The sequence below is a fragment of the Haliotis rufescens genome, unplaced genomic scaffold (genome assembly GCF_023055435.1).
Source record: "Haliotis rufescens isolate VD_foot unplaced genomic scaffold, xgHalRufe1.0.p SCAF_19, whole genome shotgun sequence".
NCBI classification, from domain to species: Eukaryota; Metazoa; Mollusca; class Gastropoda; order Lepetellida; family Haliotidae; genus Haliotis; species Haliotis rufescens.
This window is the reverse complement of record NW_025963879.1, coordinates 5,190,512-5,216,368: the sequence shown is the minus strand read 5'-3', so window position 1 is coordinate 5,216,368 and position 25,857 is coordinate 5,190,512. Positions and strand designations below refer to the sequence as shown.

The 25,857-nt window shown below is 43.7% G+C and overlaps 1 protein-coding gene across 3 annotated transcripts in view; it reads right to left on the bottom strand.

Annotated features, from left to right (window-relative positions):
- LOC124148428 (zinc finger protein 341-like) overlaps positions 1 to 25,857 on the bottom strand; it is a 66,030-nt gene that overhangs the window by 12,240 nt on the left and 27,933 nt on the right. For all 3 annotated transcript variants that reach the window (XM_046519512.2, XM_046519513.2, XM_046519514.2), the window contains exons 6-9: positions 13,244 to 13,533; positions 7,682 to 7,801; positions 5,645 to 5,809; positions 5,209 to 5,408 (exon numbers count right to left, since the gene is read on the bottom strand). In XM_046519512.2, coding sequence (XP_046375468.1) covers positions 5,209 to 5,408; positions 5,645 to 5,809; positions 7,682 to 7,801; positions 13,244 to 13,533 — 775 coding nt within the window. The remainder of the gene's footprint in view (positions 1 to 5,208; positions 5,409 to 5,644; positions 5,810 to 7,681; positions 7,802 to 13,243; positions 13,534 to 25,857) is intronic.

Here is a 25,857-nt window from a genome sequence, read left to right as displayed (position 1 = left end):
CCAAAGACGTGGGGTGGAATTCTATGCCTGCGTATAATTTGCTGCAACGGTAGCCTTAAGCCAGCACGCTATTGTAGCCTTGGTGATGTCCCTGTTGGAATTAGACTTCCAGGATATAAAGAGTCTCCTTCAATGGCATCTATGAGGGTCTGTAGCCGAGAGATAGAACTTGAGAGTTCTGATGGGACATAAAAGTCTATCTGGGTGATCCAGTGTCGGTCCCAATGCAGAAATTGTATAGTGTCTATGGCCCAACAGCCCCATGGTGGTAGATTGATTTTTGGCTACAAAATCTGGGAGAGATCTTAGAGTGATTGAGGTCCAATGTTGATCATAGGTGGGACTAGAATAGTCCAAGGCATGGAGTTCTGAAATTCAAGTTGCTGTCGCCATGGCTAGGTGGAAGGATGCTTTCCTGGATTTTTGGAGTAAGGTGGCCTTAGTAAGGTTCTGTTAAAAGTGCTGACAACACAACTGATCGATTCCACTTGGGGAAGATACTAGGTGTGGAAACATCTTCTAGTAGAAAGGATCTCATTAGTCTAGAATGGGATGGATTCCAATTGAGAGTTTGTCGTGTTAAAGTACAGAGTGAAGAGCAGATCTGTAACCTTCTATCATCTGGTGTCGGAACCCATTGTCCTGACGTAGATGTAGTTGAAAGTCCATTACCAGGGATGGATATAGTATTAATTATAATCCCTTGTCGTCTTCTCCACTGGACAAACTTATCCCATCTGTTGTCATATATAAGGGAGAATGAAGGTCTCCATGATCTTGCCACATCTTCAGAGGCAAGGTCTGAGTACCCGAATGTCTGCATCATTTGCGTGATAACTTCCAGGCAGTTAGATGTAGGCTGGGCAGATTGTCGTGGAAAAATTGTTGTGGAAAATGTTGAACTTGAGTTGTCATAACAGATCCCGATGGAGAGGTAACTGTAGAGGTACTTCCATTAGTAGAGTTAATAATCTGGGGAACCACGCTCTGCTGGACAAGATTGGTGCTATCAGGATTATTATGCAATCCGTTTCTTCCAACTTGTGGATGACCTTGTCTAGGTGTGACCATAGTGGGAATGCATATGCAAATAGACCCGTCCAATCCATCGATAGCGCATCGATCTGGTGATCCCTTGGGTCGGAAACTGGACTGACATAAACCGGAAGTTGATGGTTCTGGCAAGTGGCAAAAAGATCTAGATGTGGTGTGTCCCATAACGTGGTTATCCAAGCAAAGATGTGGGGATGTAGGGTCCCTTCTGTTGCCACTATTCTCCCCTGGTGGGAAAGGCTGTGAGCAAGGATGTTCAGTTTCCCAGGAATATTTCTCGCTTTCATATGGCAACTGATGGAGTCCTCCAAGGAAAACAATCGTGTAGTCTCCATCATCAAAAGAACTGCATCCCCCTTGTTTCTGGATGTAAACCACTACTGTGGTGTTGTTCGTGCCTATGAGGATGGATGATTTGGAGAGACGTTTCTTCCATGCCAGGATGGCGTAATAGATGGCCTTCATTTCCTTGCTAGTTGATATGATGGATCCTCTCTCCAGTGCAACTGATGGAGTCAGCTTGTCCACTTCAGTCGAGTCTCCGCTTGTGTTGGGACATGACGAAACATGGGAAAACTGTGTTGTCAGCGAACCAATGCCAAATCCCTGGTAGACTTATAGGCGCACCTGTTCTTTATCGAGGAGCGGTCGTGGGAAGAGTTCAACAATGAATCACGTAGGACAGGCTGAATATATAAAAGGTTCCTTGGTCTGAAAGTTCCTACTGTACGAATCCCTTGGGCGTTGCATAAGCATTCCAGTTGTTATACCTGGGGACGATGGGGCGTGGATTCTCGTTCACTGCGCGTTCAGGCATCGTATGTCCACTGTAGTTTGTGAATAGGCCACATTGATGTACAGCGACAGGCGTCTGGTCGAGTTGTTGCAGTGTTACGCATAAGCAATCATGCAAGCCAGTTTGTACAAATACACTGCACGGATCCCATTAGGTCAGTTGAAATGATTACTGTCGAAGATGTTTACAGTCAGAGTTCTTGACATGTGACATTTAATTCATCCTGCGCAGTAAACTGTAACCCTGTATGCTGAGTCGACTATGTTCAAGCTCAAAACATGGCCAATCCCCTGTGAACCCTGTGGTTGATAGACAAGTGGTGTAGGAAGTAGGAGTAGGAACTGCGACGTGGCCGGTGTAGGTGCAAGTTGATACATGAAAAGAGTGACGACTGGTCCGGTGTTGTGAAAGATGACCCAGTTGAGGGTCTCTAGGTCAATTATCATCCTCATGTCGGTCGTATTCTTTTTCAGAACTAGCAATACTGGAGAATAAAAACCTTTGGTCTTGTTGGTCTCCGCTAGTCTCCGAATGGCTCGCTTCTTTAGTAGCTTCCTGATGGCCAGATATGCTGCCCCTACCTTGGCTCCAACTAGATGAAATCTGCATCCGACTTCTTGAGATTTCAATATAGGATGTATTTTTAGATACAGTTTGTATCTGTGAGCCACGGCGTCTAGAATCCAGCGGTTAGGTGTAATCTATTTTCAATTTTCAGCGTATGACAGAAGATGCCCTCCCACTGGTCCCGGAATCAGTATTATGTTGAAAGATGGAAGGTGTAAATCACAGTCCATAGGCATAACCAGGTGAAAGGGTCTATAACGTCGGAGTGGGTGGCAAGTAAGTCAGAATCAGCATTCACCTCTGCCACCTGATTTGCCCTGCCGAAAGGATCCTGGTTTCTTGTAGTCGGACTGACGAAAAGATTCCTGAGAAGACTGATGCCTGTCGTACCCCGACTCAGTTTGAAGAAATCCTTCCTGGAGGGGATGAACTTCTTCTTAGGAGGCTGTTCATATAACGAGTCCTTCTGATCCCAGGAACGCCTCTGGGGATGGGAAGATCCAAATAGGTTGATAGTTGATACTTGAAAACGTTCCATTGTATCCTGTCTGACCTCATCTATGATATGTCCCAATTTGCCGTTGAATGTCTTGGAAGCAGATATTGGTTGTGACATTATCAACCGCTTGGTATGGCTGGAAACAGCTCTTGAACGAATCTGTGCTAGTAGTTGTTGACACTGAACCCATAGTAACTGTGAAGACATCCAGACTTGGGTGGAGAGTAAGTCTTCCTGCATTCTGACTATGGTGTCTAGCTTTGGATGAGACCGACTTGATCTGTCCTAATAGTCAAAGGAGTCTCTCCGGGTATGCCTTCATATGATGTCTGTAATGGCAGAATGATGTGTCTGATTCCGGCGACAAACCAGTTGATATAAGTGCCAATGTTCATTGAATTTCTGGATGCCATGGACAGGTCCTTAATCCGTGAAGCAGGTAGCATGACATTAGTATTAGGGTTGCGTACTAGCTTCGTAAAGCCTTTGTCCAAAACATGATGATCCGGAAGGGGAGAGTCACAGCTTCAAATGTAGGTAAGGGCAGTCGTTCATCATGTCTGAGCTTGAGTAGATTTTCCGACGCCTGGTCTACCACCTTGCCTGCATAACTCGGCCAAGGCAATGTCTGTTGGATGTGTTGAGATGATGTAGGGGCATGACATCCCCTGTATTCTTAGGTGGCAAATTTTCTTACATAGGAGGTTGGAGTACAGGCATAAGGTGATATAACTCCTCAATGAGTTCCACAAAGGTACATCCCTCTGTATAATCCAGCTGGTGTGAAACGTCTTTCTGAGTCTTTCCCTCATATAACTCTGATTCTGCCTCAGAATGACCGTGGGTAGCTCTCGTTGGTGGGGGATGATCATAATAGTCCATACACTCCATGTGTTCCTCGTGCAGTTCATCAGCTGCTGGTGTCCAGGATTCCGGTATGATTAAGGCCCGTGTGGCTTGTGATGGCTGCCTGTGTGTAATGGAGCCTGTACAGTAATCTTTGTCTCGGTCGGCTGGCCAGTCGTCAAGATGTGGTCCGTGTGGATGGCTTGGGTACCGTCGGTTGATGGCGACCATACGTTAAGCCGGTCGGTCGGCACGGTCGGCTGGGGTAGGCTGAACAGGCGTGGCTGTGGCATAGACAGATGGCTGTCCTCCATGCCGCCACTTGGCCAGAGTACTCTTCTTAGCCAATACTGTCTGCCTTTTCTTCATAATCTCCATATCTTGGTTTAAGGCTGAGAACCGTGTCTCAAACATTGCCTTCATCATCTCCTGCTTTTGCTTCAATAGTTGTTGTATCAGACTCATGGAGAGAGCAGGAGATGATACTTCTGCTGGAGTAGGTGTAGGAAGCTCTTGGGTAGAGTCAGAGGCCTGATCAGTGTCGACGGCCATAATGACTTCAACTTTCTTCTTGGCCGCTTCACGCCTTTGAGCCTTAGTTACAGCCTCAGCTAACTTTAAGAAGGCTTTCTTAGATGTTTTGGTGCACTGCTTGCATCTTGCCTCCTCTTTACATACCACCTCTTTGCACTTCCAGCAGCTACTATGAGGATCTCCCGTGATCATGACACGACCATACTTCTTGCAACCAGGAGTAGAGGGGGACTCCATTACAACCTCACAAACACACATCATACCAACATATACTTACGTGAATACGATTGTCACTACAGTTAGCAGCTCTTAATATAACTTTATATATCTATTTTATAAAACCATAGATTAGATGTGACTAAACCAAATGCAAGTCTTGACTCTAGCACTCACAGGAAAGAAGTTAGATTCCCGTCATTACACATGTCACACCTTCGGCTGCTATCGTGATATATTGGGAACAACTAATTGTGTATGATTGACAATGAAGAGGACGTCTGTTGAAAATCTGAAAATTTTAGTTAGTTTGACTGAAGCCAAAATACAGGATGTATGGCAAAGGTAATGTAATAGAGGTACAGGATTCGCAAAAATTATGTAAGTTGTAGCAGTATCACGAGGGTACATGTGGTTTTATGCATCCTGTGCTAGGAGGCGAGTGGTATAAAACGTAACCAGGGACACATAAACCCACATATACCCCGAGTGATACTGCTACAACGAATTAATATCTGTTGAGCTGAGGTTGAGTCATGTGACTTTCATTGACTCGTAAAGCAACATGCAGCGTTTTGCTTCAAAGCAGGGTATAAGGGATTTTGTTCTCAGATATATATTTCCCTCAAATGCGGGACCCATAGCATTTTATCCAGTCTGAACCTTGTGACATGGAGGTGTAGACTGTTATAACTACCTTGGTCCAGGCTTAGGCCCTTGGTTTGGATACAGGCTGTGACTGTACTGGTGAACACCCAGTTCATATAATGAAGAAAAGTATTTGTTGCACATATGACATCGATATGACATTTCATCTTCATGGGTCTTTGTATGCTCCAAAAATGAATCCAAATCCAGAAATGTACATCCACAGTTTTTCATCACACACTTGTAAACCTGCAAACAGAATTCAGTAGGTCACTAATCTTGTCAATACTGTAAAAATAGTGAAACTGGTCTGACGCTGAAGATGTGTAAACGACGACTTAAAATGTCAACATCGACAGCCACTCGATAAAATTTGGTTCAAGCTCATTTTATCTGCTTATTTTGACCAGCACCATGCCCTTGCGGGTTCAGCAATCTCTCAGCAATGATCAACAGCATTGACAAGCTTTGCTTCAGCAGAGTACCTGTTGTTGTTTGTGCTGCACCATGTGTGTCTTGAGCTGGAAGTATGTTTTGAACTTGGAGGGACAGTACTGACACAGGTAAGAGCTGTCCACAACGACCTTCACCTTCCCTTCAGTGTCTGCACCTGATCCTACTGCATCTTCATCACCACTCACACCTCCACCCTGCAACATCGTGGGAACATATACATCATCATATTGTGAGTCAAAATGTGGAAATGAGCAAATGTTTTATTCACTGTCCTTAATAAACAGAGTGCTCTTTAGCTCCTCTTGACATGTAGACAGGTCAAAATGTCATCAAAACAGCCATTTTATATGCGTTACTGCCTGCAGTGATAATAAAATGTTCACAACCAATAAATAACGTTTCAACAATAATTCTAAATCTGCTACAATAAATTCAAGGTGTAAACTAACATCACAGCAATACACAATGGGTGGACTGCCTTGACGCCAAGTTTAAACTCTCAGACTTATGTGTCATCTCAGGAGAGGAACATCTTTTTCGCTGATGTAGTTTTGACACAAGCTATAATTTCAGTCTTAATTTTTAATCTGTCAGTCACCTGAAGCATGAAGAAATAATCTTATGACACTTCAGCCTGAGTATGGTGACAGGTCCACAGTGAGTTAAATCAAACTTGGTGCAATAGAATCATGAAACCTGATTGCCAAGGAATTGTATGTCACATGGATATGTAGTTGACAGCTTAAACTATCAACAAAGACAAACATTTAACAAAAGTTGCTGTCGGCATTTATATTCAATATTTTCTTCATAATTATTGATGATTAAATACTAACACAATCATCAAATACAAACTATGATGTAATCATAAGGAGAAACATACATGCCAAAGTTCATCTCAGGTCACAACCTCAGAACAAGTGTGTAACGGTAGTCCCTGGTTGATTTTTTTTAGCCTCAGCTGCACATGTCTTTGCAGCATAAAGCAAATCATTTTGCAGATAGCAAAGTGCTACTCAATGTTATGACATGGGCCAGGGGCACCATTGTGTGAAGAAAAGGTGTGGCTCATAATGTGACTCTTACTACAACGATCTGTGCTTGGGGAAGAGAATGTGGTCTGATGGATCGGCAAGTCACGTGTCAGGCGACAAAGCCTGTTGTCACAAATAGGAGATAGACAACAATCCATGAAAGTAGTGAAGAAATTGGTCACCGACGACGTTATGGGGGCATGCATGAAGTCAACCATGGACGACCTGAGAGTCTTAATCATGTGGATAGGGATGGGAGGGTCTGAATGGGAACTGTTCCGGGCATGCTCGACAACCCTGTCACCGTGTCACCAAGTGCTTCTGCAATGAATGCTTCTTGGAGGAGGTCTCTGTAGATGCCTATCCCAAAGATCTCGCCTTTCTTGGCTTCTTTGAAGATGCCGACGATATAGTTGCAATGCTTTCCAATGCAGTACACAGAATGATGATGCAGCATCAGAGACATAAGTGCATTCTGTACATCAAGTGCAGAGCTCTGTTCAACAGAGGTTCCTGACTGTCAGGGCATTGCCGTACCCCAGGCAGGGTGGCAGTACGGTTGAGTCCATGTTTTAAAATATGTTTACAAAAATCTACCTGTGTGTAATAACACAGATTAGAAACATGTGGATGGATGTCAAATTGAAACCCTTCAGAATGAACTTAGTACTGATGTCAACACAAGAAATGTGTGAAAATATAAACTATAAAAATGTCTAAGGTGTTGTAGCTTACACACACAGGAAGTGGCAAGTTTTTGCTTCATCAGTGCAGTGGTTTCAGAGAAGAGGACAGTTTTATGCACTACAGACCACATGATTGACGACAAACAGGCCACAAAATAAGCTGACTTGACTTTCAGCCAGTTGAGCTAAAAAGTGACAGTGTAATGGCCATAATTGGTTCATAAATATGGCTGCCATGTTGGCAATTTGGAAAATCGGATTACAAACGGGAACAAATTTAGGTGTCATCAATGGAGGGAACGAGCATGCTAAGCTTCAGCATCATTGGACGAAACAGAAAACATACCTTATAGTGAAGTTGTTGACTTGTGTCCACTGGCGTTGGATCTGGCGTGTTATCACTATCCACAACAGCAGCAGGAGGAGGTTGCTTAGGCAGGGTTGCAACTGTCCCAGAAGGCCACACCTAGACAGGGAAAATCACACACTAATGAGGTTCTATCACCTTGCAGATTTTATTTGGGCAGAGTCCTAGTGTAATCTTCGAATTTGTTATTATTACTAATATTAGGGTTCCAAGTCTAAAAACACACAAGCCCTATTTTTATTGTTCTGTTTATTATTATTATTTTTATGTACCAGAAATAACTCAACAATCAGTTGCGAGAATCTTTCCAAATATTTCAGCAGGATCAGCACCAATGTGTAGGTAGATACCACAAAAATCCCAAGGCCTTAGGCTCAATGACTTATGACAGGTAATAAAAATCATTTAAAGATTTAAATTTTAGCAGCAATTATCTCAGAACTTATCGTCCAATGACTTCCAAATTTGGCATGCAGAATCAGATGAACATCAGTTTCAATATCAATGATTTCCAATATCATTAAATGGTAGGGTTTAGCAGCCATATTGGATTGATGGTTTTGGCCTTGCATTTTAGCACTTTTCTCAGTACTTGTCTGCTAAAATCTTCTCCTCTGAAACTATCAGAGCAAAAGCCTTGAGGCGAAATACTAACCCTTACGGTAAGTCCAGCATTTCAGTCGGGGGAATGTAACTCTTCGTCAATCCTAAATTTCTTGACGCTGTTAGCCTAGTTAATGATGTGTTATCGGTAACTGGGCAATGATAGAGTACAGGGCTTATCAGTTACCGCTGTATTCCATGGCAAAAACAAAATAAAAATTCTGCAATCAATTTTCGTGATAACTGCAACCAACTTTTGTTAAGTCAATTCTGCACACAATTCTACAACCGTTTGAGCTAAGTTTTCATGAATTTCCCAGTTCTGCACCTGTTTGTCTTGTTGGCATATTTCCATATGAACTTATCCACAGCCAAATAGATTATGAAATGAATCTGGCGATCACTAGTATAAACTTACAAACATACACTTTAGTAAGTAATAATGAAAAAGTCAACTTCAATTCAAACGAAATCAGGATATTGAGTTCATCTAACCCTTACTCAAAATGTAAAATGTTTAAAAGATTGTTAGAATCAAACACCTATAATAATCATTTGGAACGATTTAATTAATACAATGCGCAATTCAAATAATCCAAATATCTTAGAACAAAACTCAGTAAAATCTAAATATTTTTTACATTTGTATACTAATCCTGAATTACTCCTTAATGCATTTATTGCTTTGTATTGACAGAAAACAAGCTGTGTGAGGTCCAGCTGAAGAAGAGGTAGTTCCAAGGCAGACCTCATCACACAGAGCCCACAGAAGTGTTGACGTCATGTATCTTCACATTACTGCTAAAATAGTAACATCTGAAGACATCGTTGGGAGGCAACTCTGCGATGGGTTAGCCCTTTAGACTTAGTAATGCAGGATAAGTATATAAACATATTTAGATTTTACTAATTATTTTCAACTTATCCTGCATTACTCTTTAATGCAACTGAATCGGACGGTACGGTGGTGGGCATACCTTCAGATATGGTTCTCAGAAATACCCTTGAGAATGTCTAGGCAGCTGTCCAGTGCATCACTTGCGAAGATCGGCAACCAGTCGACCAATCCTGTCCGCGGAAAGAATGAGAGTATGAGGCTGTCCAGGTAAAATGTAGCAATAGAAAATAGTGTGCGCTAGAGTTTCAAAACTGACTTACGAGCCAATGCTGGCAGCATAGAGATCCCCCCTATCCTGTGTGCGAACACTGAGCGAGTTGGATAAGTTCAGCTCCGGACAGCTGGAGATGTTATTGGCATCTGGGACTAGTGACCTGCTGGGTAACGATCAGAGGGCCAAAACTGTGTACACCTGCGACGTCCTCCAAGGCCACTACCCACAGGTAGTGGCTTGCAAAGACCATGTTAGATCTCCAAAAGCATCCTTCCATGATGGCTCTGATGGAGCAATTACTGTGGAGAGCCATTGTAGAGGCAACTGTCTCATGCGGATTGTTGGCTCCAGGAGGATCAAGGTCAGAGGCCTCATACGCCTGAAAAAAAGGGGGCGCGTAATTACAGAGATATGGTATTGTCTTGGAGAGTGGAATGAAAAGTCGTATCCAAGCACCATTTGTAGCGGCGGATGAAAACTCCTAGTGCCTGCACCGGGCACAGAAGGAGTTCCTCATCATGTTCAACGCTCACAATTGAGGAGAGAGGTGGGATGGCTATGAAGTGTGAACAGCTCTGCACACAGGTAATCCTCAAGGCGGAAGCACAGGAGGGCTTGCAGTTCCGGAACTTTGGTCATTTTTCGATCCTCTGGAACTGCCAACACCATGTAGGTTGTGATGGCGTGCAGATGGATTAGAAGGTTCAGCCACCCTGGTAGTTCTAGTGGATCATTTTCCTCAAGATTTTGAAGTTCCACGACCCACGCTCTCGCCAGCCATTAAGGCACAATCAAAATCAGAACAAGGCTCTTGGTTGCCCTGATCTTCTGCATCCCCTTTGGAAGAAGTACAGCTGGCGAAAAAGCTTACGCTCTTAGTCCTTCCTAAGGCTTGCTGAGAGCGTCGAACACCCATGCCTGTGGATCCAGAACCAGAGAGACATATGTCCAGATCTGAAAGTTCTGGTTGGTGGCAAAGAGGTAGATGTTTGGATGACTGAGACGCTGACTTATGAGACTGAAGGCCTGGGGATGAAGCTGCCGCTCTGTGTGAGCCAGCTTGTCTGGCCTGGACAGAGTGTTATGTTCTGACATCATAGGAACTGTTGGACGTGAGACAGGAGTAGGTGTTCTCTGATTGTCGACATAAGCAGCCCCAAAAGCACTAGCCACTGGCAAAGTGTGAGGGGTTGCTGAATGGCAGGTATCAGATGGCGCAGTATCTTGAGCCACCTGTTCTGTGTAACTGTTAAGAGGTCTAGGTCTATCTGAAACAGGCCTCCTATGAATTGAAGCCAGTATGATGGGATGAGTTCCGACTTCCCCTCATTGACCATCAATCCCAGTTGATGGTAAAGTCCCAGTGAAGGAGCAGGGTTGCTGTGTCCAGATGGTTCAGAGGATAATCATCTATGTAGTATTCGAACGTGAGGATTCGGCGGTCGCTGGGATGGATGGGCACAGACAGCTTGGACAACTGGGGTTATTTCCCCTTCATGTCTCCACCCCTGCCGGATTGATAAGAGCCTTGGGACTTCCCTTTTCCCATGTCCCTTCCCTCAACAAGGAGACCGGTCTGGAGCCTGGTCTTTCATGGAGAAACCCCAAGCACGGTAGTTGCCAGTCCTAAAACAGTGTTGAGCTAAGTTCCGGGAGAAATGTTCTTGTGCCTTAAGGGTTGTCTCATCTCACATTACTGGAGACTCAGAAAGGTGTGTCCGATATCTGGCCAATAAAGTCGCAGACCAGGGATGACGAAGGAGTCTGCGCTTGAATTCAGAATCATGTCGGTAAGGGCCAGGTATCCCAGACGGCGAGTGGTGGTAATCTAGGCCAATGCAGCCTTAAGAGGATTCTGCATGGAGTCGATCAGCCTCTGTTGATAATAGAAAACCATCTGGAGATGAACCTCTCAGTTGATGTTAGTCTCAGTCAGATCCTGGCCTTTGGACCAAGATGAGGAAGCCAGATCAGACAATGGTTTCAATGAGCGTCTATTCTGTCTCAGTGGAAGCCATGTAGGTATCAGGGATCTTGAGAATGGTAGGTTACAAAGACCCCGTCATCTGATGAAGATCCTCGTCCAAGACTAAAGCACTGTCAGCCACCTCAAAGGCATGGATGGGGAAGTCCTTCCTCTTGAACCTGGGCACCTTAAAGGCTGGAGAGAGTGAGAGCCAAGCAAAGTCTTCATCCAGTGGTTTGCCTCGCAACTGGTTGGAACAATATCTTCAACTGGACCTCAGACAGCTTCATTTTTCTGTTGAAAGAAAGCAGTAAATGCTAAAAAATTTAAAATAATCATTTTAGTAAACCTACGCAACTTTTACATGTTTAAGACTGTTTTCCACTAGCAAGTAAAATTATGCAGTGTATTTGATGAATTCTGCGGCAAAAATATTTCCAGCAAAATATTCCCCAACTGTAGAATTTCGAAATACAGCGGGACTGGCTTATGTGGTCAGATGGAGGGCCATGACAACCTGTGTATTACAGCATCTATGACAATACTTCTTCCTCCATATTTGGCTTGAGACCCAGCATAAGATGGTAGATTTCTTCATCCCTATGGTCTGCGTCCAAGTCTAGGTTAGTATGTCTGCTACACAAGCCATGCCTGGGTGTGAGTGATGATCTGGGTCCCATTGGAGACCAGTTCTGGACCAAGACCTTAAATGACCATGGTGTCCATGAAGAACAACTCCATTTCCTGTTCCATAGCTCTAGCAACCCCACACAAGCTACCTTTCAGTGCCCATGATCATCATGTGGCTGCCGTGACTGTGGAGTTAGTGGTGTTCATGGTTCTAAATCCTGGTTCCAAAGATCAAGGGTTATCGGGCTGTGCCCATGATAGGCATGTAGCAGCCTCTATGTTGTTAGCATGAAGGCTTTCTTCAACTATTTTCCATTGTCACATGGCCACAGTTTATGCTCTCCCCTGGTGACCTCTTGTACAGGGTAGCTTTCTCAGCCTGTTGGGATACTACTTGCTCTTTCTTGAAGGTATCCATCTCTGCAGAAAACGCCATCAGCCACTGATTCATCATAGCCTGCATGGCCTCTTGCTGTCTCTTCATGAAGTCATCAAATAAACTCATGGACAGCGTAAATGTAGCATCTGTCTGGGCTGGACTCTGGTGCTGGGGAAGGTCTAGGGTTGTCTATCTGTGGCATGGGATGACGCTCTTCACCAACTACTGTGAGCATGTTCAGTGCCTCTGTTTTCTTCTTAGCCACTTCCTTCCTTTTCGCCTTTTGCCATGAATCCGCCACCTTGGCATTACCACCTAGCAACTTCATGTTTCAGGTAAACAAATAATTTTCCTTTTCAGCTGTATTGCAAGATATTAAACATTTACTAGGATATGTTAAACTGAAGACACAATTAAATACAGTGAGACAACTATGAATAACTGTTGACAGTGAAGAGGACTTCTGTTGAAAATCTCAAGATGGTTTCATTGTGATGACAGCCCAAATAGAGGATTTCCAGCAAGGATGTAATAGAAGTGTAAAATCAGATGATATGATTACAGATGAACTGACAACCAGAAGGACAACATGTTGCAAGTGTAGCCATACAATCAAACAGTTCCTGAAAAAAAAACTATTTTCAGATATATCCACAATGCTCAGATTACCTGTTGTCTCTACAGTCAGCGTGACTTTGCTTCAGGCTAATAACAATTTTCACTTTTTTACTTTATTATATATTTTGAAACAAAATCTTTCTAAAACCTGCTAATTGACTACCAGAACTGAGTACTTGCAATGCCTGTCCTTGATAGCAGCCTCACCTGTGACCTGACATATGACATATTACCTTGTGAGTTGCCATGTGTTTCTTGACGTTAGACTTCTGAGCAAATGCCCTCCCACAGACAATACATTGGAAAGGCTTCTCCCCTGTATGGGCCCGCACATGCTGCTGTAGGTCAAAATTCTTAGCAAACATCTTATCACAATACTGGCAGCGGAGTCTCTTCTTAGAGGAGCAGCTGTCCTCGGCTTGTTGAGCTGCAAGTTTTGTTTGTTTCCGTGCCTTATTTACTGCCTGGCCGTCTGTCCCATTCATAACGGTCTGCTGAACACTAGATTGTGCACTTCTTCTACCTGAACAGACCAAAAAGGAGTTTCAAAATAAACACGAAGACATTTCTACCCTTCCTTTTTAAACATGTTTCTAAACTCACAAAATAAAGTAAATATATGTCATGTATCTGATTATAGCACTCAAACCTATGGCTAGTCCTAAAGCTTGTGAGTACAAGTGACTATATGATAGACCCTGGCAGAATCAAATGTTCATGATAACACAACACCAAACGATTCCTTCTATTCTTTAAATACTTTCTGTACCTTCCAGCGATTTGAATTTGTAATGATACTTTTCAGTAGCTTTACCTTTTCATTTAATAGCAATGTTACAAAACTAGTAAAGTCTAGATATTTTTTTTATATTTGTATACTTATCCTGCATTACTCCTTAATACATTTACGGTGTAAGCTTGCTTTTTACAGAAATGAAGCTTTTATTGAAAAGAGAAAAAAAATTGTTCCCTTACATGAGCAGGACCCCATATCACTTGCTGCCACGTCTTCCCGGAAGCGGTGATGTCACAGATATTACCTTTGGTTACAGGTAAATTGTCGTGGGGAGGCAAGTCTGTGATTGGTGGGCCCTTAGACGTAGTAATGCAGGGTAAGTATACAAATATAAAAAAATATCCGGATTTTACCAGATTTTTTAACTTATCCTGCATTACTCCTGAATTCATCTGTATCCGACTGTATAGAGGTGGGGACATCTTCCGATGTGTACTCAATAAACACTCTCACAACTAGCAGTGTGTTAGCCATACAGTGCAATTCTTCTGCGCATATCGGTAACTAATCAACCAATCCTGTCCACGAAAAGGTAACAAGGGTATATCTGGGTGGACAAACAGTAAGAGACGAAAGCATGCGCTAGCCATGAGTGCGTATAAGCAGGGAAGCCCCCCCTTAACAAGCGAGTCATGAAACTACGCGAGTCGTGCAAGGCTGGCCCAGGATATGATTAATTGTTTTTAAAGCATTGCATATTGGTCACCTGCTGGGCTACAACCAGAGGTCCAAAACTGCAAATGCCCTCAACGTCTTCTAAAACAATTTCCCTCAGGTAGTGGCTAGCGAAGACCGAGTCTGATCTCCGAAAACAACCTTGGTCTTCTGATCCTCAAGCCTAAAGGAGCGTAATAGAGCTTGCAGTTCTGGTATCTTGGTAATTTTACAATCTTCCAGAACTGCAAACACTGAATTTAAAGCTACTAAATACTTGGTAATGGTGCTGCCCTTCAAGTGTCGTTTGGAACGCAGGTGTAGAACATTCTTGGCCAAGAACTGAGGCCAGGTCTTGAGCCTTTTCTTTACAATAGGTCTCAAATGATAGGAACTTATCATCATAAAGGTCTTGAGTCAAAGGCTACTTGCCACAGCAATGGCCTTAGCTGCTCATGCCGAATAGCCTTTCTTGTCTAGGGCTCCTTGTAAATGAACCAGCCGTGTAGATTAAACCTGCCTATATAAACCTGTAGAGGTAATGTACCGCTTACTGAAAGGTTTCTCAGGTCCATGAAGCACCCTCTTGCCGGGCCACCAAGATCAAAATCAGAGCGAGGCTTGCACCATCTTGGGAAGAAGTACTGGGGTGGAAAAGCGTATGCTCCCCTCCCAAGGGATGCTTAGCACATCACCCGTTATGTACCTGCAAATCAGTAAAGGAGGGTTTCTGTTCATGTCCTGCCTTGACAATACGTGGAAAATTGTATTCGTCAGCAAAACAATGCCAGATCCCATGTAGACTACATTAATGCACTCCCTAACCGATCCCTGAAGCCCAACGTAATTGACGCTGGAAGAAGAATAAATTTGGAGCTGTATCCAGTAGATAAAGCTGAATATACAAATCTTTGGTCTGAAAGATCATACCATCGAAGTAAGGACTTCATTTCCAACCCCTGGACATCATATAAGCACTCCTGTAATCATATCGAGGTGACAATAAAGGGAAGTGCCTTGTTACTCTGTGTGTTGTCATTGGAAGCCTACAGAAATTAGTGCCTCAAGTCACATTGATGCACAGCGACAAACATCTAATCAGGTGGTTGCAGTATTACACACAAGGAAGCCTGCTGACTAATCTGTGCAAATACACCACACGGCTAAGTCCGGTAAAGTCAGGTATGTTGTCAGTCAGCGAGTCCTTGACACGTGACATTTAAATCACCCTGTGCAGTAACCTCAAACCCTGCCTTCTACCGGAAACGAGGTCCAAGCTCCACACACTGTGAGTTCTGTGTAGAAAGTGTGACGTGGCCGGTGTATGATGCCTGGTCATGTCCTGTAAACTATTATCCTGAGAGATCATATGACGATTACGTTGATCATGAATTTGTGATGATTCTCACATTTTGGTCATGTCAACAGATCATGTCAACCAGCAGGCACGTGAAACAATTCTTGAGAGTACTCTCGCCTTCTTCGTAAAATAATTTAGCCAAAATTGAATGTTCCTGGATTAGATAGGGAGAATTGACGGGACATTTCACAGAATCCTCACCAGGCCAGGAGCTGCCTTGACATGAGGGAACATTGGAACTCCCTTGTATTAAAGCCAATCGTGTGTCCAGTATCTGGATGGTCCATGGTTTAGACAACCCTGTCATACCATTGAGATCCTCATGCCTCTTAAACTTGGACACCTTGAACATTGAAGTGAGGGTCAAGTGGGAGAAGTCCTCGTCCAGCGCCCTGCCGATGTCATTAAGCATGGTATCTGGTTGGATGGAAGTAGGGTTAGACCATATGGTGTCCCTCTTGGCCAATCTGGCATCTGGGCAAGGATGAGTATCTTACTTCAAGGGGTAGTAAATGGACTCAACTAACGTCCCCTCCAAAGGAGTCTAATAGGTAGTGCTCTGAGCGGCAGCCTGGAGAGCGGCTCCTGGACCATCGCTTGGACCGTGGCACCTTGGAGGAACATGAAAGACTGTGACTGTGTCATCTGTCCCATGACCATGAGTAACATGAAAGTTTTGTGACGTCACCACTTCTGGTATGGCATGTCAGCTGGTGATTTGGGGCCCTGCTCATGGAATGGAACAACCTTTTTTCTCTCTTTAGCAGGACCAATCACAGCTTTATTTCTGTCAAAAGCAAGCAATAAGGATTAATGCAGGATAAGTTAAAAATATATCTTATGGCAGTGCCCAAAATAATTGTAACTCCAAACAAGTCAGGCAGGCAGATGACTCATCAATGTAAGCCCATCTTGAAAGTTGCAGGCCCACAATTGTAACCACATGTTAGTGAAGATAATCAATTTCATGTTTTGCGACTTGCTTTACTGTGTGCCTCTAATATTTTACAGCTCTCTAATCACAGAGGTAGCTCTTGCTCTCAGGTAAGTGAGTAACACATCAATGTCTCATTCAAAAATCGCCAGTGTAGCAAATAAAATTTTCTACTAACCAGTCAGTCCTGCTGTGTTTATAAATTATCATGAAGAAATATTGAACTGTTTAAGAGTAATGCTCCAAAAGCGATCACTACCCTCATCAGAAGCAAAGTCAAGCTTTTTGCATTGAAAATGCAAAAAAACATTGTTGAAAAATATTGAACAGTTCATGAGTTATTGTCCCAGAAATAATGAGTGATATACGAATGACGGACGAATGGTTTCTATAAAGGACTTGTAGAAATTATCAATGGCAGCACATGACTGAACTACTGGTAAAGATACCAAGTGCTGTGTGAGTGCACTGACATTAATTATTATTATCGGTACCTCTTTGACTGTAAACCTAAAACCGTGTGTTTCAGTATCATTTATTGATTATTCATTGACCTGTAATTTACTGATTTCACAATTTAGTTCTGCATGTACAGATTTCTGGGTAACCATTGTGTTTCAATTTGAAAATCACCTTGCAACAACATTAAATAAATTATATCGGGCTCTAGATAATGTTTTGTACCATTGAGTATCCACTCATATGTTATCCACTTTGAGTGCTTGTTGTCTTTGGGTATTCAAAACATATTTATTTTAATAGGTCCAGCCCACTGGGGACTATGAAACCAATGAGTAGGCTATTCTTGAGTTATTATGCTGAACATGCTGTTCCAGGTGACTTCTAGTATGCACCTGTTTATGTGCTGCCCCAAGTGTGTCACATGTCACATGTCACATGAGCTCATATAAGCTCTGATATGCTCATAAGCCAAAAAGCAATATATAGGCAATGTCTTACAAGCATACTCATATCCGCTGCCATGGACAAGTTCTCGTGAGTACAAGACTCAAGCCTCTCACCACAAATGCAGTCTGGGAATTTGCCATCTCAGTAGGTAGTGATCATTGGATAAAATTGGAAATGTTAGTATAAATTGTATATTTATATACTTATCCTATCTCACACTTTGCATTTCTCCCTTCTTCTTCGATCCTATGTGGGAACGTGCTTGAATCATGTTTCCAGCTTCTAAAACTAAAAATAGCCCCCCAAGCCCCCCTGCATCTCTATGGTTATGTCCAAAAGCTAGGTCAATTACGTGCCTCTCGTGCATGCAGTGCCAATTCATTCTCTTTCACAGAGCTTATTAGGCTAGAGTTAATGAGATGCGGGGATGGTCGGGTGGGCTTATCGCGTGTGACAGTGTAATTTTGAATTTGTTCTAGAATTTTGAAAAAACTGTCTAGCGTCTAAAGACATGAACTTGTGAGCGGGAAAAAAATACACACGATCAATCGGTGTTAATGATCCAATACATAACTCAAACGAAACAGCATGAGATCAGGTATACATGCCGAACGTTTTTTCCCGAATGTCATCGTACATATAGAACGACCGCGTAGCTATAAACGCATAAGTGAAAAATAAGAGGTTATGTTCTGCGTGAACTTGGGTGAGACAGTTGTTGTGCCAACAACAACGAACCAAACTTGTTGAGCCCTTGTACCATTGTGACTGAATGCATACGATCGGCTGCACCGATTGGTCACTTCATAAATTAGATGAATAAGTCTCTACAGACGAGCTAATCCACCCTCCGAAAGGGACTCGATCTGGGAAAAATCAAACATGTAATACCAAGTAAATGTTCAATGATTTATTCTGTATATACACTTGTAACCCCGTAGTATAAGTGTTTATTATCTGCGTGAACTGGGGCGAGACAGCTGTTGAGCCAAAACCAACGGACCGAACTTATGGAGCCCTTGTACGTCTGTGACTGAAATGTCGCAAAGGTATTGGGACGCAATAGCACCCTTCCATGATGGTTGAGAGGGTGCAGTCACTGTGGAGGGCCATGGTGGAAGCAACCGCACGAGTCTCATGAGGTGAGGTGAAATTGGGTTTAACGTCGCGTCCAAGATTATTGCACTTATATAGCAACGTGCATGCACGTGTATGTGTGTGTGTGGCTGCTTGTACTAGTCCGGACTGATGCCGATTTATAGTGCTAGCTCATTGAGACACCATGCCGCAGTTTAACATGAATACCTCACTCAGACAAAACCCTGGACCTTCCGCTCTCCGGGCGGACGCTCTACCACAAGACCACGGAGGCGGTCATGAGTCTCATGAGGATTTGACGTTGTAGGTGGAGGCAGCACTGCAAAAGTATATGCTCGCAGAATGATGGAGCGGAGCCAGAAGGATAGTGTCGTCTGAGAAATTTCCGATGTAGATACAGTTGACAATGGGATGAAAAGTCTCTTCCGGGAACGTCTGTGGAGGCGTGACACATCAAGTTATATTCGAAGCGCTCGAACCGGGCACAAAGAGAGGTCTTCATGGTCGTTTGATCCCAAAATAGCCGAGAGTGGGGGAATCGTAAATAGCCGGTCCGGTTGTCCGGGCAGTTGTTTCTTTGCCACGAAATCCCAACGAAGCCCCAGGAACGCTTTGCCACTTCCGGATCTGTCAAACTGGACTGTGGTGACATCCAAAGCATGAATTTCACTAAACCGTGCTGCAGTGGCCAAAGCCAACAAAAAAAGGGTCTTCAGCGTAACTCTCTCGAAATCCTTCTCTGTCAGTGGTTCTTAATCACCGGAAACCAGGTGTTGAAGAATAACGTTTAGGTCCCACAAAGGAGGCCGAAATAGAGCAGCTTGGTCGGCTAATTTGTAGGTATGGATGAGCGATTGTAGTTCCGTAACCATGGAAACCTCACGCACCAGAAGTGGTAGTGATGAGTTAATAGCAGCGAAGTAGGTTGCCAACGTGGACCCCCAAAATATCACAAGCGTGACTATAAGTTTCAAAAGCCGTCCACTTGTGGTCATAAAGGCGCCTGGTGGGCAGCAGAGATGGTTTTTGCTACCCGCTCAGAGTAACCTTTTGCTACTAGGGACTTCTGCAGATGCGCCAAACGCAAAGATGGAGCGTTGTCAGAGACTGATGGCGCCACCGAGAGTGCGGTTGAATGAGGAGGTCATCGCGGAGGGGAAGAGGATTAAATCGTTGTCGGCGAGCCTTAGCAGCGTGGGGAACCAGCTGCACGTTGGCCAATAGGGCGCGACCAAAATCAGAGACAAGTGATCGGTGGCTGCTACCTTCTGTAAGATCTGGGGAAGGAGCCCTGTCAGGGGGAAAAGTGTAGGCATTGAGACCTTCCCAAGAGATCGCCAATGCGTTATGCTCCCAAGCCCGAGGGTCGGGGATGGGAGATACAATAAAAGGCGCGAGAAAACATTGGAGAGGTCGTAAATGAAGTCGACCCCGTACAGTGAGTGCCTGCGCTGATGTTAAGAGGCCCAGGAGTTGTTGCCATTGGCGCAGTTGAAGCGGCTGTTTGAGTGGTAACGGTACGAGACGTTGAATCTTCACCCATCGGTCGTGGGGAACAAACATCCGACCTTGCCGAGTGTCGAACAGGACTCCTATGAATTGGAGACGTTGAGTGGGAATGAGTTCCGACTTTTGTTCGTTGATTAGCCAGCCGAGTTGTCTGAGAAGACACATTGTGAAGGCGAGTTGTAGACGGAGGAAAACGGAACTTGAATGCAGTCGTCTAGATAAGAATCGAACACGATCCCGCGAAGATCTAGGAACTTCGTGATGGGTCAGGTCAGGCAGGTAAAAAGCCACTTTAAGGCAGTCGTCTAGATAAGAATTGAGCACGATCCCGCAAAGATGTAGGAACTTTGTGAAATTAAAAGGCCACGGAGGAATAACTCCCAACAGAGGAAGGCATTGACAGGGGATCGTCAAGAACGCCTGACTGGCGTGAACTGTCAGTTGGTTGAGCCTGGATATTGGGATCGCCCGAAGTAGAGGCTGAACCACCTGAGCCGGGAGGGGTTGAACGGGAGACAACTGGAACTGGAACTGGATCAGTAGGTTGAGGAGTTGATGAAGGATCCGAACGGTGAAGGAGGAGAGTGGATATTGCTTTCATAAGAAAATTAAACGATGGTTCCGAAGACTGTTGTTGATCCCTGTGATCCCAACTCGTGGGTAGGATAGGTGGACAAAGGTGGATTACGCCCCGGCGATCTGTGCGCCGAATGAGAACGGCTACGAGAATGACTTCGATGATCACGTTCTTTATACGGCAACGAACACCGATCCTGTGAACTGTGAGGTGGGTAGGCGTAGCCTACAGAAGAGCGGTAGTCAGGGAAAAGTGAGTTGGGGTATTCGGGACGCTGGTAATAAGAGTCATGGTAGATTTGGTAGGTATCCCATCCTCTATGACGGGCCGCGTAGGTATCCACCGCCGACAAGTCCCGTGAGGGTAGCCGCTATGGTGGTAGTCAATGATGAATGACCGGTCTCTACCGTTAGTCGAAGACGATCGGGAGCAGGAACGATGACGCTCACCGAAACACGATCGAGAATGCCGATCCTGTGAGCGAGATCTCAGATCCTGCGAGCGTGAACGCTGAACCCGTGAGCGAGAACGCCGAACCCGTGAGCGAGAGCGCCGATCCTGTGAGTGAGAGCACCGCTTCTGGGGGGCGGGAATGCCAATCCTTGGAACAAGAGCGCCGATTGTGGGAGCGGGAATGCCAATCTGTCGCCAAAGTGTGACGATCTAAAACTACCCGAGATGAAGTCGTATCGACGACCGTATCTCTAACACCCATGGGGGGTGTAGAGCTAGCCGAAGCCAAGAGCAGGACTTTGACAGGACTGGAGCAATCTGTCGCTGGTATAACGAAAGTAGGATCCGGGGTGGTAAGACGGACCGAGCGCACATCGACCTGCATATTCTTGTGGAGATGTAGACAGGTCGCGAGAGGACAAGTCGTCTGTAAGGAAGCTGTCTGAGAGGGTGTTGTCTGTGATAGAAATTACAGGTTTGACAGGATTGTCTTTAAGGCGTGATGAGCTGGTAGTAGCTTTGGAATCCCTTGCTTTGGAACTGCGATCAGCAATACGACGACGACGACAACGTTGCAGGTAAACTTTAAAATCTGAGTTAGTTAGGCACATTGGGAACCCAGGGTGCACTGTCCCCGACAGTCACAACATAATGAGTGGGGATCTGACGTGGAATAGGTACGTCTGCATTCTTTACAAGCAGGACGTTGATTGTCCTTCTTTCCCATATTTATTTAGGAACTTGAATAACCTGGCAAAGGACACTGATTCTATGATGTTTTCAAACACGCCGCCACATGGTGGCGATGAGAAATAGAATGAATTGGTAGAGGCACACACATGGTTAGTGCAAGCAGGCACTGCGTGCACAAGAAGCACGTAATTGACCTAGCTTTTGGACATAACCATGGAGATGCAGGGGGACATGGATGGCTATTTTTAGTTTTAGAAGCTGGAAACATGATTCAAGCATGTTACCACATAGGATCGAAGAAGAAGGGAGAAATGCAAAGTGTGAGATAGGATAAGTTTAAAAATTGAGATTTTCGATTTGTTTTGATGAATTTGAAAAATAAATAGAAGATAAAAAATTCCCAAATTGAAAAGGACGGGGCAAGGGCCATAACTCTGGAAAAAACGAATTTACAACATCAACTTCTGAACTCATTTGACATCATTTTCCCAGTTATATCAGTGTATTAAATTTCATTTCTCTAACCTAAATAGTTTTTTGAGAAAATTTGAAAAGAGGACAGATGGGCACAGACTCTGTTTCTATATCCCCTGCCCCACTCCGTGGCAGGGGATAATAATGGCATACTTTGTGTTCTTGACTAAGCAATATGCGCATCTCCCTTCTAGTGGATACAGTATTTTGGGGACAAGAATATTTTAGAGTAGTATGGGCAGAAGAAAACATAATTAAATCTAGTCTTTGATAGAAGTGATACACATATGGAAGAGAATTTATGGATGTCAAATTCTTTATTATGAAGAACACAACATTTCGGAGTATATACTTACTCCTTCATCAGGTGAATGAATGCTATGAAGCAGAGAACATATATATGTACCTGCGAGATTAACATCAAATCTCTTAAGGTGAACCAACATGTGATAACAATAAAGAGGATGATGAACCATTTCAATTGTATTTCTTGTCTGATAGGCATTAACAGAGACTAATATTGTGATGTGTATTTCTCGTAAACAAAGTCGGAAATGGCAATCCAATGTAAACGTGTTTGCTCCCAATCTACCGTGATTCAGTAGCAAAATACCCAATAATACAACTTCAAAGAGTATCTATACAATGATCAGAAGAAACTGTATCTGAAACTATTATTTTACCAGGACAAGTATATTCCAATAGTGTTATTTTAGTAGCAGATTTTACTACATACATTTAAAATAATAAGAAGAATAAGTGTTGCGATTTGGAAAAACTGATTGCTATTGCCGAATACTTTTAACACTTTGACCAGTCACCACTGAGGACTCCTGCGGTCTTGCTATTTCAACATTAATTTGACATATAATTGTCAATCTACAACAAATATTACTTTCAATGAGTCTAAGTATGGACATTTATGATATTAGGCTATATGACTGCATTTTGGCTTCAGTCACACCAACTAAAATTTTCAGATTTTCAACAGACGTCCTCTTCACTGTCAATTACACACAAAACTATTTGTCGCCAAGTAGCCTTGTAACTATCTAAGCCATGAAGTCATAATAGTGGCAACATCTCTTTTTTCCCTCATCTACGACTAGAGGTAGATGAATTCGGGAGACGGGGGGGAAGTACTTCTTAGAATTATTAACAATGATAACTACTGTTCGATAATTCTTACGAAACGTCTACCTCTATTACATCTCTGCCAGAATATACGAGAGGGACCCCGTGGGATCTGCCACTAGTAACTTTCTGGGTAATTGTCAGCAATCCTCTTCTCGAAACCATTATTTACTGATTCTAATCCTACTTGAGATAATTTCCTCTGAAATTCCCCGAGGACTTGAAATTCAGAAATGTGTCAAGAATCAGTCAAATATGTGATATTTTCACTAGAATTACAGCTATATTTGCTGATCATGAACATAATAATGATGTTATTTCTGCTTAATGACGTCATGTCTTAAATTAGGATTTGTGACCTTAAACACCGGTGATGACGTCACTTTCGGTCTAATGGGGACAGTTGATATTCAAGGTGCTTCTAATCCATCCTTCACCAAATAGACAGAATAATCATGTTTTCACCCTCTGATGCTGCTGGTGTCCGATCCTTGCCCCCACCCTTTTTCGATAGATAGGGGAAACTATTGTTAGATGATAGTTTGCACCGCAACAATGGCTCCAAGGGAATATGCCCTCTAGATCCGGTTGCACACCATGCAAGTAAACACTAGTGATGTGTTTTGTGAGGCCTATTGACAGCTAGACACTAATTGTTTTACGGAGATTGATGTCCATGAAGTGAGACTCATGTCTAGAGCTCAAATTTCATGAGCCGAGCAGGATCCAAAGACGTGGGGTGGAATTCTATGCCTGCGTATAATTTGCTGCAATGGTAGCCTTAAGCCAGCCCGCTATAGTAGGAAATTAGGCTTCCAGGATATAAGGAGTCTCCTTCAATGGCATTTATAAGGGTCTGTAGCCGGGAGATAGAACATGAGAGTTCTGATGGGACATAAAAGTCTATCTGGGTGATCCACTGTTAGTCCCAAGGCAGGAATGGTATAGTGTCTATGGCCCAACAGCTCCATGGTGGTAGATTAATTTTTGGCTACAAAATCTGGGAGCGATCTTAGAGTGATTGAGGTCCAATGTTGATCATGTGTGTCTTGGCATGGGTGGGACTAGAATAGTCCAAGGCATGGCGTTCTGAAACACTTGCTGCTGTCGCCATGGCGAGGAGGAAGGATGCTTTCCTGGATTTTTGGAGTAGGGTGGCCTTAGCCATGGGCTAGTAAGGTTCCGTTATAAGTGCTGACAACACAACGGATAGATTCCACTTGGGGAAGATATGACATGTGTGAACTTCTTCTAGTAGAAAGAATCTCATTTGTCTGTTTAGAATGGGATGGATTCCAATTGAGAGTCCATCATGTTGAAGTACAGGGTGAAGAGCCGATCTATAACCTTCTATCATCTGGTGTCGGAACTTATTGTCCTGACGTAGATGTAGTTGAAAATCCATTACCATAGCGAAGGATATAGTATTAGTTATAATCCCTTGTCGTCTTCTCCACTGGACAAACTTATCCCATCTGTTGTCATATATAAGGGAGGATGAAGGTCTCCATGATCTTGCCACATCTTCAGAGGCAAGGTCTGAGTACCCGAATGTCTGCATCATTTGCGTGATAACTTCTGGGCAGTTAAATGTAAGCTTGGCAGATTGTCGTGGAAAAATTGTCGTGGAAAATGTTTGACTTGAGTTGTCATAACAGATCCCAATGGAGAGGTAACTGTAGAGGTACTTCCATTAGTAGAGTTAATAATCTGGGGAACCACACTCTGCTGGACCAGATTGGTGCTATCAGGATTATTATGCAATCCGTTTCTTCCACCTTGTGGATGACCTTGTCTAGGAGAGACCATAGTGGGAATGCGTATGCAAATAGACCCGTCCAATCCATCGATAGCGCATCGATCTGGTGATCCCTTGGGTCGGAAACTGGACTGACATAAACCGGAAGTTGATGGTTCTGGCAAGTGGCAAATAGATCTAGGTGTGGTGGTGTCCCATAACGTGGTTAACCAAGCAAAGATGTGGGGATGTAGGGTCCATTCTGTTGCCACTATTCTCCCCTGGCGGGAAAGGCTGTGAGCAAAGATGTTCAGTTTCCCAGGAATAAGGCAACTGATGGAGTCTGCCAAGGAAAACAATCGTGTAATCTCTATCATCTATTGGTGCGCGATAGTTTGCGCAGTGACAACCGGACCAAGGGAATATATGCCATGTAAGTCTGACTGCACGTCACACAAGTAAAAAGCTGGTGAAGGTGTTTTGTTACACCCATTGACAGCTAGAAACTACTTGTTCTA